The 13353-nt window shown below is 49.3% G+C and overlaps 1 protein-coding gene across 6 annotated transcripts in view; it reads right to left on the bottom strand.

Annotated features, from left to right (window-relative positions):
- ARHGEF9 (Cdc42 guanine nucleotide exchange factor 9) overlaps nucleotides 1-13353 on the bottom strand; it is a 201356-nt gene that overhangs the window by 166179 nt on the left and 21824 nt on the right. For all 6 annotated transcript variants that reach the window (XM_038123213.1, XM_038123210.1, XM_038123208.1 and 3 more), the window contains exons 2-4: nucleotides 9008-11733; nucleotides 3043-3190; nucleotides 384-493 (exon numbers count right to left, since the gene is read on the bottom strand). In XM_038123213.1, the coding sequence (XP_037979141.1) occupies nucleotides 384-493; nucleotides 3043-3190; nucleotides 9008-11665 (2916 nt within the window). In that variant the 5' untranslated portion in view covers nucleotides 11666-11733. The remainder of the gene's footprint in view (nucleotides 1-383; nucleotides 494-3042; nucleotides 3191-9007; nucleotides 11734-13353) is intronic.

Raw genomic sequence — 13353 nt, 5'->3', positions numbered from 1 at the left:
AGCACCAAACCCAAAGGACACAGGGCTAAAAAAGGAAGGAGAAAAAATAAATCCATCAAAACCATGGAGCAGCTCTGAAGACGATGTGAAACGTCACAGTTCCCTCCACCTTCAAGGAGCACTCAGCCACAGGCACAGGAGGCCCAGTGACAGTCCAACAGCCTCCGCTACACATTGAAGGGACACTGATTTGGGGAAAAGACAATGCACCTGAGCTTTTATTGCTACAAAATAATACCAAACCTAAAACCTCCCCACCTGTGGCTGAAGGACGCAGGGATTGAGGAAGCTGTTAGTCAGGCATATTGTTATAAACACAAAGCCCAATGCAGGCAAATCCCAGCCCTGAAGCAGGCAGGGGCACGTTCCACACAGCTCCTTACCCGACTGATCTGCAGCTTCTCAGCTCCAGGCTTGAAGAGGTTCCATCGACGGCCACCGTTCCTGCAGTTCCCGCGCACCTTCAGGGTCTTTGAAGCCTGCTCGTTCTCAGCTGCCAGGAGAAAATCCACAGGAACAAAAAAATAAAAAGGAATGACAAAAGATAAATGCTGTGCTTTAGCTCAGGCTGGGGGCGGAGGCTGTTCTTTTAAATGAAAGAAACAAAATTGTTTGCAAGAGACTCATTCAACCTCTCCTTTAGAAAAAGAGAGCACAGAGTATATTTAGGTGCTTTATTCAGTGCTCTGGGGATACGAGAGAAATAGTGCAGCTTGGATACTACAAAAAGGGAGAGCCCAGAGCTACATCTCAACGTGGGGTCAGCCCAACTGGGTGTGGAGCCAGGATGCTCTGCCAGGAGCAGGAGACCCTCATCAGCCTGCATCAGTGTGCCCAGGGCAGCAGTTCCCTGGGTCCCAACTGCTCCAGCACCTGCAGCAATCCCAGCTGCACACTCACCATGGTCTACATGATGTCAGGACTTGGAAAAGAAACAGTTCCTCCAATTTACACACAAAACAGAAATGGGTAAGGCCATAAAAGCTGTTTTTTTAAGGAAGCTGGGCTGGTTCTCAACCCCAGCATTTCAGACCAAGCCCTCAGAGATGCAGTTCTGCTCTAGCTTTGAGTGATACCACTCACACCAGACCTCAGCCTGGCCTTGCAGATGGCACTGCCCAGGCACACAGCAGCTTGTGAAAAAAGAGGCAAATGAGCTCTGCTTTTCCAATCAACTGAAATTTTCAGCTCCACATCCTATCTCTCTCTTTTTTGGGGTGAAGCTGCCATTATATGTGAGACCAGAGTTTTCCCTCCCACATTTGGCAAGTTTAGATTTTAATTCCTTCTTCCATCAGGCTCTTCACATCCCTGGGCTGGAGGGAAGGAAACAGAACTGAGCACCACTGGTGTCCCCAGAGCAGCTGCTAGCACAGGTACATGTGATCCAAGCAGTGCACATACGTGGTACACGCATCCCCACAGGTGTTTCCAGCACCTGGAGGCTCCTTATCCCAGTCATGGAGCAGAGATCTACAGCAAACAGCCATGTTCTGGAATTCTTCCCTAAAAGATGCACAACGTTCAATTTCTATCTCCTGACATACCTCTCACCAGGCAGAGGTTTCAGACTGTGTCAGTCCTGAGGGGTTTGGGATCAGACTAAATGGTTGCAGGCTTTGGGAGAGAGGAGACCCCCAAACCAAACAGGTGGGGGCTCTGCCCTGCCCAGGCCAGAGTGCAGCAGGGCTGGGATGCTGCTGCAGGCTGGCTGGGCAGCCATCCTGGTTTTCTTCCAGCATTGTTGGGAGAGAGACTGCTCTGAGACCTATTTCCTCAATGCTGATGCAGGCAGCCTGCTGCTATTTTTAGCAGCCCACGTTTCACTTTGGAGACTCTTGGAGAGCCAGGCTGCAGCACGGTGCTGGCTCCAGCAGGAGGAGGCGATGGATGGAGCAGCATGCAAAGAGGGAATGCTCGGGCTGAGGGGCTGTGTGACCCCCCTGAGCTGGAACCACTGCACCCCAGCAGCAGAGCCATCAATTAACAGCACAGGCAGCTAATTGGCCTTGTCCTCCCCAGCTCTTCTGAACCCTGATGTGCTGCCACCATCCATCAAGCCACCCGAATCCCCGGAGTGCTCCCGAGCAATGCCAGCACAACCTGGCAGCGCTTCCGTGCTCGCCCATCGCTAAATCACAGGATCCTTGTGCCAGCAGTGGCCCTTCAGGAAATCATTTCCTTTCTCTCATTATCAATCTTTTTAATTAGGAGGTTCAGAAAATGATGTCATCTATTCAGCCATTAGCCAATTTACCTGCCAGCACGAGACCCTGCCAGCAAATGCATTCCATGGCGCTCTCTCTGGTGTCACTGTGAGCAGGACAAATGCAGAGAGGTCACCCCAGTCTTTGGCTCATGAGACTCCCTCCTTCATCATGAAAAATACCCATGGCACAGGAGGGAAAAAAACCCTTCACTTCTTGTGTTTTCAAACAAACATCAGATTTGAGTTGTGATCTCAGTATCCATCATCACTCACCACCTCCAAACGGTGAGTACTCAGTGAGTACTCATCACAGAGGATTCTTAGAGGACAGAAATTCAAGGGAAAACCGCCAAAAATAAACTCACACAGCAGCTGCTGAACAGCTTTCACACCTCACGTGCCTACTCCTGTTCATCCTCTTATAACCAGATTATGGAGACTGCGTTCAGAGATATTAGAGAGATAAAACAGCCTTATTTCATGAACACATTGTACACAAGAAGATCCTATTAGCCAGCAAGAAACTCCTCAGCATGTGGCTCTTGGAGCTCCCTTACCTGGTGTCAGGGATGTAACCAGCACGGATGAAAACCACATTCCTGACTTTTCCACCCCTGCCAACCCAAAAAGCAAAGCTGGCAGAGAAGGGTACTCACAATGGCTCTGGAGCATGGGTGCCACCCAAAAAGCAAAGCTGGCAGAGAAGAGCACTCACCATGGCTCTGGAGCATGGGTGCCACCCAAAAAGCAAAGCTGGCAGAGAAGGGCACTCACCATGGCTCTGGAGCATGGGTGCCACCCAGAAAGCAAAGCTGGCAGAGAAGGGCACTCACCACGTCTGCGGAGCAGGTGCTGCATGCGCCCTCCCAGCTGGTCCAGCCCCATGGGGGTGCTCTGCGAGAGCGGCTCGGAGCGGCAGCGCTCCACCAGCGCCTTGAAGGGCTCTGCCTGTGGGGACGGCTGCGCAGGGTGAGACGTCGGCTGCCAAGAGAAGGGGCACAGGAGGGTTTTACCAACAACACTCAAGTCACGGGCAAAGCAAGCACAGGACATAAAATAACACACAGAATTACCCCAGCACAGCTCGCTGCAATCTGCACCCGGTGCATTTCTGACTGCAAGGTCAGGACCTGCCGGGCCTGGTGTGCAGCCCCCACTGCAGGGGGCTCAGACCTTGTACAGCTTTGAGCCCAACACTTCCAGTGGCACTGAGTGTCCCAGGAACTCCTGGGAGTGACCCTGATGGAGACCCACTTGCTGCTCTGCATTTTAGGGGTGAGGCTCCCATTCCCAAGCCCCAGCAGGAGCAGACACAGGGAAGGAATTTGCTGCTGCTGAGGACCCTGTACCAGCAAGGGCTGGCTGCTTTCAAAGAACAGAAAAGAGCAGCCTAACGGGTTGAAAGTTCACTGATGGCAACAGCTAACCAGACACGTCCTTGCATCTATAGCCTACAAAATATTGACTTGAATAAAACAGTTGCAATTGATTGAAGCGCCCATAAAATGTTTAAATAATTCAGTTATACCTTAATGATATACTTAACATTAATCCAAAGAATTGGCATTTACAGCTAGGTGGGGAAAAATGTTGGTGTTTTCCTCACTCCAACTTTTATTATTCTATTCCAGGAGGAAAAGTTCCTGAAAATGACAACTGTACCGTGACATTTTGCAGAATGGAATGTTCTTTTTAAAAACATCACAATTCAAACTCCTACTTTTCATTTTATTCTCTGTGACATGTGACACCATGGAAGTCTCGTGTATAATCTAAGAGTCAAGAAATCAGAAGAAAAATCATTTGACAAAGGTCAAGGGAAGCAAGCAGGAGGTGTTCCTCTCTAAGAGGTTCCTAGGCTCAATCACAGACACATCTGTCACGCTTCCAGGAGCCTGATAATAACTGGGTGCCTGGGATGGTTTGGTGGATCCATCCTCAAGACTCCAGCAGCTCATTTTCACTGATGCACCGTTATTTTCATTTACAGATGAAGAACAAAGCAGACAGGCTGTAATTACCCCAGAAGAAAGCTGTGGATGAATTAAGGCTCCATCTCCCAGCACCAGCATCATATCCAGTGAGCCAGTACACTTCTCTTGGCTGGAAAGCAGCTGGGAGGAGGTAAAAGCCAAAGAAAACCTTCCATCCAGGGAATTTCTGACACACAGTCCCTTTAGCATAAGGCCAGCAAGACCCAGAGGTGCCTCTTCTCATCCCTGCTCTAACTTTTGAGGCTGGGAATGGGATAAAAAAAAGACACACCATGTGTTTAAAGAAAACATGTGGAAATCTGAATTATCAATGTGTTCTATATACAAGCAAAGCCTATCAGCTTTGCAAACTCAACCTGCCTTTCCCTGACAATGTTAAAAATACGTTTCCCAAAAAACCCTACCCCACTATAGATAGCACTAAATATAGGCTTTAATTCAAGATTTTGCTAGCACCTCCTGGTTATTATGAATACAAGAATCTGCACAGCTTGAAGATAGGCTTTAGAGGTTTTGTCTCCTCTAAAAATAAAATGATTGTCAGACACAACCATATTAAAAGCCATAAATACCCAAAATCTTCATTCTGCAAGTAAATTACACCTCGCTGCAGACAGGAATACAGCACTCTTTTGGCAACAGCAGGATTTAGAAAGTGATGTACTAATTCTTAATTTGGAAGGACTATAAAGTCTTTTGTTACAGCAGGCTGAGACACAACCCAGAAGCTGAATAACCAGGAGATTAAGAAAGTTCTGAAGATCAACTCTCCCAGATACTATTTCCTGGTCAGTGCCATTCAGCAGGGGGAGGAAAGGGATAAATCCACTCAGCAATCCCATCTCTGCAGTTGCTCCCACAATAAACCAATCTCAAGCTAAAAGTCACTATGGGCATCACCTGCAATTTCTCCACAAACACAGATAAAAAAGGGAATTTTGCTGGATCTTCTTCTCATGAAAAGGCACTTGGAGCTGCACTAAAGCCAAACCCCAAAGCTGTGGGAGGATCTGAGCTGTGCCCCAGCTATCAGGCAGCAGATCTGCAACCCCATCCCCGGGCATGCGCACGCTCAAAAACTGCTGATTGCAAATCAGCAATCCTGCGCTTCCAGTCAGACCCACCGCAGAGAGAGGCTCCCGCGCTCCCACACGGAGCAGCTATGGCACAGGAACCCCAGCAACCTCCTAAGGCCCTGACAGCACCCATACCCATGCGGGTCACTCGGAGCAGCAGCACACGCTGCACCAGGGACAGCCTTTGTGGCACTGGGACAGTTTGGATCCAAGGCCAGGACTTGAAGGAACAACCTCAACACCTGCTCTGGGGAAACATCTGCAATGATGCAGGAGTTTAAACACACACTCCCTTACAGAGCCCTGAAACCAAACCCGGCATCCCATCAGCCTGGCACCTCATCCTGTGGGACAAGGCTGACAAACCTGTAGAAATCCCGTTTTCACACTTCTGGCAATCCTAACTCCCCCAGAGAAGAACAGCCTCACAAACCCAACTGGGGTCTATGTGCAGAACAGCCAAAAGCAAGCTGCAGCCTGCAAACCCTTTGGAGATAAAATTCTGAACCCCAAGGAAAAGATTTGGCTTTCTGGTCCCTCGAAATAACCTCTCATTTCCCAAGCAACCAGCAGAGGGCACAGAAAGACTGCGGTGAAAGCCTCTGCTCTGTCCCTGCCAGGGTGACACGAGCCCAGAGGCTCCGAGATGCTCCTGGTCATGACCCTGGGACAAGCAAGGACCTCACCCTACGGCAGATCTCTCTGCCAGAAATAAACCTGACACTTCCTCCTGGGTCCTAAAAACTCCAAACTGATACCTGAACTATGAATTCAGATGCCTATTTTGCAACCTTTCCCCAAGTCACTCCAAAGGAGATATCAAATCACCCACAAACCCTGTCCATGGACACACCAGCCAGTCTGGAACCCCGATGAAAGGGCTGGAATTGCAAAATAGATGGTATCAAATCTGCTTTCCATCTAAACATCATCTCAAGCTACTGGAAATGCTCAAAGACAACTCCTGGGGCTATGCCTGACTTCCTGCAGCAGCAGTTTCCCTGTTGGGATGCTGTGGTGTTCTTAGAGGTTGGAGGAGGATAATTCACTTCAGCGGAGTCGTGGAAAATGAAACTCAGTCCAAAACCTAGTGAAGCCTCCATGTCTCATGTCTCAGAATAAGGATGGCACTGTGACTCCAGAACTGCAGCAGTGTGAATGGAGTTATGCATTTCTCACTGAAAATTTGTTTTGACCTTTACTGTTCTTCCAATTCTTCAAAACATTTTATCTCCACTGTTTCACAAGTTCCCAGAACACATGAGAATTTGGGATGGGGTCTGAAATCAACTATCAGGGATGTGCTTTTCTGCTTTTCTGCATCTGCTTTACTAAATGCTGCTGCAATGCTATTTCCTTTAAAGTACCAGGATCAAATCCTACCAAACTACTTGCCCATATCATCACTCAGCTCCTGCCCAAAGACATTAGAATTTTAAAAGACAAGACCAGGAAAGCAAAAACCAGGTGCATTAATTACAGATACAACTAAACAGATTTACCTACTGACAGAATCAATGTACAGATCATCCCCTAAATCCCACTCCAGCATCCCTTGTGCTCCACCAGCCCCAGTTTCTCGCACCATATCCCAACAGGAACCTCTGTGGGAACAGGCACTTTTATGCTTTTCTTGGGGTAATGTTTAAGTTGATTGGGAAATGCTTTCTGCCCTACTCTGCTCACACACTGTAAAAGTGCTGGGAACTTGCTCAGAGCAGCTGGCCTGGCCAAGCCACCCCGTGCTGGCAGCACCTTCTCCTGCCTGTGGTTGAGAACTTCCCTTGAAATACAAATCCTGCAGTTAATCAGAGCAGCCTGGAGTGGAGGCAGCAGGGCCAGTGACTGTCCTGAGAAACAAGTGCCAGCAAAGAGATGGACTGAGCCCTAAAACAATAAGAGGCTGGAGTCTGCTGCTACTGTCACGCTCAGACTGAAGTTACTCCTCTTCCACGTTTATTTTTGGTAAAGTGTTTCCGAGTGCCGCTCCCTGATGGGAGATAGGCGAGCAAATCCCCGGGGTAGCTCAGGTCATTTATTACTGGAGCTGCTGGCAGACTCTCCAGGGCTCTTCTTGCCGAGGAGATCCCTCCTTCAGCCTCCCTTTGCTCTGGGTTTGGTGCCACCACCCGATCACTGTGCATTGCCAAACGTGCAGCAGGAGCTCCTGGCGTGCAGGAGGTGTCCAGAACCCAGGAGGGGCTGTGTGCTTTCCCTCCCCCCTGCTGCAGCCCTGCCCAGCAGGCAGCCAGCCCTCCCTGCCAGAGGAAGCCACAGCAGCCCAGAGGTCGTGTGCTATCACCACGCTCCACGGGAACTCGGGGAGGTTTCCTGTCCAGTTATCTTAAGCACCATATTTAAGTTTCTTGGTCATGTTAGTAAGCTGCAACAGCTGAGCTGGGACTTAGGGCATCTCCTGTTCACACAGCTGAGCTGGGAGAGCACTGAGATTGTGCCCTGAGAGCTCTGGGACCAGACAGGCAGGCCCTGCCCTCCCAGCAGGGATGGGACTGCTCCGGGACAAGAGTGCTGCTATTTCCCTCTGCTCCACGCCATCCTTTCATGCCTCTCTCATCTTGCTCCTGCCCAGAATACTTTCAGCTTGGTTCCTGTGAAGGGATATCAAACCACAGCTCTCCTAAGCTCCTCCTAAAAATGTTTCTTCCAGAAACCCCAAGAAGAGACCAACCACTACTCACTCCTCTGGAGTGCCCGGGATTACACAGAGAGCTCCTGTAACTCTCTGTATTACACAGAAACAGCAGAAAAACAAAACCAGGAATAACTAACAATACTGCTGCCTGATTTAGCTCAAGTCAGAAGTTCAGATTTTTTCCCCCAGCATTTCTAATCTGCTGCCAATTTTCAAACACTTCCCCTCTTGGCTCAGAAGTCACTGCGACCCCTTTTCCAACAGGCAACAGTGTCACCACCTCTGGAATATCTCTCCTCTCTCCAAACCCAATAAGAAAAGAGAAAGTTTCTTCACAAATCAACCTTATTTTTCTACCTGGCACCTTGAAAAAAGAAAAAGTCTTCATTCCAGCCTCAGCTAACTAGCAGGTACCCAAAAGAACCCTAAACCTGGGCTTCACGTTGGCTCCACAGGACTTCTGAGGTTTCGTAGCAATTATCTGGACAAGACAGATTTGTAACACCCAGAATCTAGTTGAAAATGCAATGTCCACTTATATGCTCTGAGGATTTTAAGGGCTTTGAAAGACTTCCTTGTACCAGATAGGAATGTCCTGCCATGACTGGAGCCACTAGCACTGCCCACCTCTCATTCATCACCCACCTCTTCACTCCTACAACTCTTTCAGGTAAGGAATCACAGAGGACAACATGCAATTGCTGAATTCTGTTTGCCCACAGCACACTCAAAAACTCTCAGTTTGCTAAAACCCCTCTTCTTCGGAGCTTCTACTTCAAATGAACCTAAATGCAGAAAGGAAAAAAACTAAAGCTAGTGTCTGGGGAAACATAAACTGCTACACCCTCTTCAAGAGACACTAATACACATGAAGGGTCTTAGGAGAAGCAGCTCTGGAGGTTTAAGAACTCAGGCTCAGAACGAAGTAAGAGCTGTGTCTGCTGCTACTATTCACAGAACAACTTCCTTAGCTGCAAATCCCAATGAGGGATGTAAAAAAATGCTTTCAAGTGCAAACCAGCTTTTTGAGATGTACAACATGGTCTTATTGCAAACCTTACAAAGGTACTCCTACCTTTCCATTTTTGAGGCGTCCAGAAGAGACAATCCTTGAGACGTGCACCTGGAAGGGCCTGCACTCCGTGCTGCAGTCAAACTCATCCACTCTGTCCATGACCTCCACAGAGTTCTGTTCCACAAATGAAGTGGTTCCCCGTTTTTTAATGCGGCCACCAGGCTGTTCCAAACCCTGCCTTTTCACTGTGGAACACTTTAAAAAAGTCACTACAGAAAAGTCCACGTCGGCAACTGCGGAACAGCCCATGTCCGCAGCATCCAGAATATTCTCAGGAATGTTGTGAGAAGGTGGCAGGTCCCTGCCCATGACCTGCCTCTTCTCCAGAGTACTGACAGTGTCTAGGATCTCTTCAGTCACAGCTGCCTGGGGAAGGTGGATCAGAGCCTCAGGTGCTGCAGAGAAGTCACCATTGGCAGCTGGGGAATGGTCCAAGTCCACCGTACCCAGCTTATTCACAGGAAGATCGGGAGAAGGTGGCACATCCCTGCCCACAACCTGTGATGTCTCGGGAGTACTGCCCAGGTCCTGAATCCTCAGCTCACCTCCCAACAAGTCTTGCAAAGGCAGCTCAGGGTTTCTCAAGTCCTGATTATCCAGTTCTGTCCTTGAAATTTCCTGAGCCGCAGCTGGAGATAGATCCATGTCTTTAGCAATCGCTGGGGCACAAGCCACGTCCTCAGAATCAAGTTTAGTCAGTGATGCCTGTGGAAGGTGGGCCTGAGCCTCAGTCACTGCAGGAAAGGCACCATCAGCAGCTGGAGAGCAGCCCAGGCCTGCAGCATCCAGATTACTGACAGGAAGATCAAGAGAAGGTGCCAGGTCCCTGCCCACGACCCTCTCCAGGGTACTGTCAGTGTCTTGAAACTCCAGCTCACTTCCAGACAAGTTTTGCAAAGGCAGCTCAGGATTTCTCAAGTCCTGATTATCCAGTTCTGTCTCTGAAAGCTCCTGAGCAACTGTTGGAGATGGATCCGTGTCTTTAGCAACCACTGGGGCAAAAGCCACATCCCCAGAATCAAATGTAGTTGGTGATGCCTGTGGAAGGTGAGTCTGTGCTTCAGTTTCTGCAGAAAAGTCCCCACTGGCAGCTGGAGAACAGCCGAGGTCCACAGTATCCAGACTATCCACAGGAAGATCATGAGAAGGTGGCAGGTCCCTGGCCATGACCTGGGTCTTCTCTGCAGTAGTGCCCAAGCCCTCAATCGGTTCAGCCACAGTTGTCTGTGGAATTTCAACCAGATCCTCAGAGGGGTCTTTGCTGTTCAGTTCAGTGAAAGAGCCATCTGCAAGCTCTGCCAGTTGGGACATGGATGGCTCTGGCCCAAAGGGAGAAGGTGAGGTTTCATTAAGCCTGTCATTGCCACTGTCCAGGCCAGAGGAACCAACACCTTTCAGTCCATCTGTGGTTTTGCAGTGCTGCAGGGGCTCCTTCCCCGCCAAACTCTCAAAGCTCAGGTTCTCCCACGTGCCTGAATCCGGGGACTGCAGACAGGCTCCCACCGTGCAGAAGGCCTTCGCGCTCTCGTTCTCAATAACCAAGCCCTCTTTGGGAGAGGCCACATCCTGCCTGCGGCCCCGGAAACTGCGCTGAGGCCTCTTCTCATCAGGGGAGAACGCCCTCGAGGAGCCTCGCAGCCGCCGAGCTGCCTCGGCCACGCTGCTTAAGAACCTCACAACACCCCCAAAGTGAGTGGCTCTGGCAGCACCGTTTGATTTTTTTCGCTGGCTGAGATTTTCCTCACATCTTGTATCAAAGTCAAAGTAAGAAGTGGAATGATCAGTTGTATTTTCTAAGTTCTGGAAATTGGTTTCAGCCCTTTGATCTGGGAGCTTTGAATTATCTTTGTTAGCTAATGAAATTCCTTTCAGATAGCTCCAGACATCAGAGCTCCTTCCTTTCCTGCTCTCCTGTGGGAGCACAGCACACCTCTTTTGATTGTCCCCTTCTGTAATTGCAGGACTCTTAACGTGTTCAAAATTCAAAGACTCGCTCTTCCTGGCCGGTATTCTGTGGCAGTTACCATCATTATCCTCACCGTGTAATCTGCCACTGATATCCCTGAGACATTTACTTTCAGTGGCATCAAGTTCAGGAATGCTGATGTTCAGCTCTATGTCCTCAAAAGAAGAGTCCAAATCCTCGATGTACCCCGCGTACGAGTGGCGGGAGGGCCGCCGGCCATCGCCCAGCTTCCTAACCCTGTAGACAGCTCTCTGCCCACTGCCATGAAGGTCCTCCTCAGGGTCACACACGTCCTGCACTCTGGATGCTCTCAAATCCATGTTCTTGGGTGTCCTGGAGGATCTTCCTTTTTTTGACGAGCGTACCCTGTCCATAAAGGATGGCTTTTTTAATTCTGATGCCTCAGAGGCAACTCCCAGCAGAATCATGGACTGGGGCCTGTCCTTATTCGTAGAGAGTCCTTTCCTTCGTCTGACAAAATTCCAGATCCGGCTGCCCTTGGTTGTCTTCTTATACCTGTGTGTGTCCTCCTGCTCACTGGGGATCGCGTCGCCAGAGGCGCAGTGCTCAGCACCACAGGCCTCCAAGGCATCAGTGCTCCCTCCTTCCATGTTTCCTTGGGAAATCCTGTTGGCACATCCATTGGGAATGCTCACAGAAGCAGTACGCTGGAGGCCCTCTAGAACTTCCATCGCCCTGGCTCACAGGCTGGTTCCAGGAGTCACGGATGCATGGTCCTCAGATTGTTTTCTTCACAAGACTTTAAGGGAAAAGAACAAAGGAACGCAATTAGAGCAGAAAACTTCTAGAAGACACATTTCTTCAAGCATCACAAGTCAAACTTTATCCCAGTGGTGGTGGTGGTGGTTTTCCCCATTGACTCCACGGAGGCTGAAATTTTGCTTCCAAACCATATAAATTTTAAAGCTACTTAAATCTGCTTTAAATGACTGAACACTTAGTGACCACAAATAAACTTCCTGCACTAATAAAGTTACCACAAAGTATGCTCAGAATCCCATGAATCACATCTTCGTTTTGCAAGTCGCAGAGACTCAAAATGCATCAGAATTCATGGCAGAGAGGAGAGAGGAAATTCCAGTCAGTGTCCCTGCACATGTCACTGTCATCTCCACCATCCCCATCTGCCAGGAACTGGCACCATGCTCCCAATAGCTCAGTCTCTCCAGGCAGCCATTCAAAGAAAAGTCAGGATAAGCCTTTTCCTGGAAGCAATGCAACTCTAAAATACAACATCAGAAAACTCGTGGAATATCCAAGCCAGGTTTTTCATACAGTAGCAATGGCACCAGCATGGGAATCCCCCCTGGCACTGGTCTGCTCAATGAAAGCTGCTTGGCCACCACTCAACGTTACAAAAAACATGCTCCCCTCAAGTGAGTTCCAGTGGACAGGATTAAAAATCCAGTTCCCCCATTCGGAGCAGCAATGGAAACCACTCTGAACCAGCTGTGGGAATACAGCTGAACTCCTGCTCAGCTCCTAAAGCTTCCCTTCCACTGGGACACATCTGCCCTGTCTCCATATTACAGCTTCATGGGGCTGGATCTGCTGGTCCTGGGTTTGCTGTCTAGAAATCAGAACTACACACCAGGCACTCAACGGGGTTAAATTCCCTCAATTTCCAATCTCACTCTTAGGAGGAGGAAGAAAGAAATAGTAAGGCCCCAAGACATGGGTTTGACAATGGAGAAACTCTCCACTTTCCCCCAAGCAGCAGGAGAGCCACACTAGCACTGTGAACAGGCCCCATATCTACTAAGAACATTTAAACTTGCTATTTCTGGTAAAATAAAGGTTATTAATGCAGCAGCTACTGCCCTGGGCATCTCATGACCCTTGCATTCAGTCAAATAAGTCTGTTTCTACCTTGCCACCATGTCTGCCTCCAACAAGGGACAACCCATGACACCCCCATGGATGGCAGAGGCACCACAGAAGCAGAGCACAGCCAAGAGAAACAACCAGCATCCCTCTTTTTTATGGACAACAGTCATCTGGCTCTCCATGAGCCCTGCCACAGGGCTTGTGCCAAGCATTTTTGGCACCAGCTGTGCTTAGGGCAGCAGAAATGAGTGTTTGCTGCTGTGGTGGGCTGCCAGATGTCCACTCACTTGTGCTGCCCACCTGAGGCAAGAGGGAAATAAGAGGGAAAAGCTGATGGGCTGCTATAAAAATACAGTGACCCCTTTCCAATCCCTGGCAATTTGATTTATTGCCAACTGATCTGGATAATGAGAAACAAAGATAAAACTAACACAATGTCTTACCCCCACCCACCATGGCTCAACTTCCCCATCTTGTGAGGGGATCTACCTCCCACCAAGGGGTGCAGAAGGATTGGGAACTGGGACAGGTA

Source organism: Motacilla alba, chromosome 4A (genome assembly GCF_015832195.1).
Source record: "Motacilla alba alba isolate MOTALB_02 chromosome 4A, Motacilla_alba_V1.0_pri, whole genome shotgun sequence".
Taxonomy (NCBI): domain Eukaryota; kingdom Metazoa; phylum Chordata; class Aves; order Passeriformes; family Motacillidae; genus Motacilla; species Motacilla alba.
The sequence above is the reverse complement of the archived record's forward strand: the minus strand, read 5'-3'. Positions and strand labels throughout refer to the sequence as shown.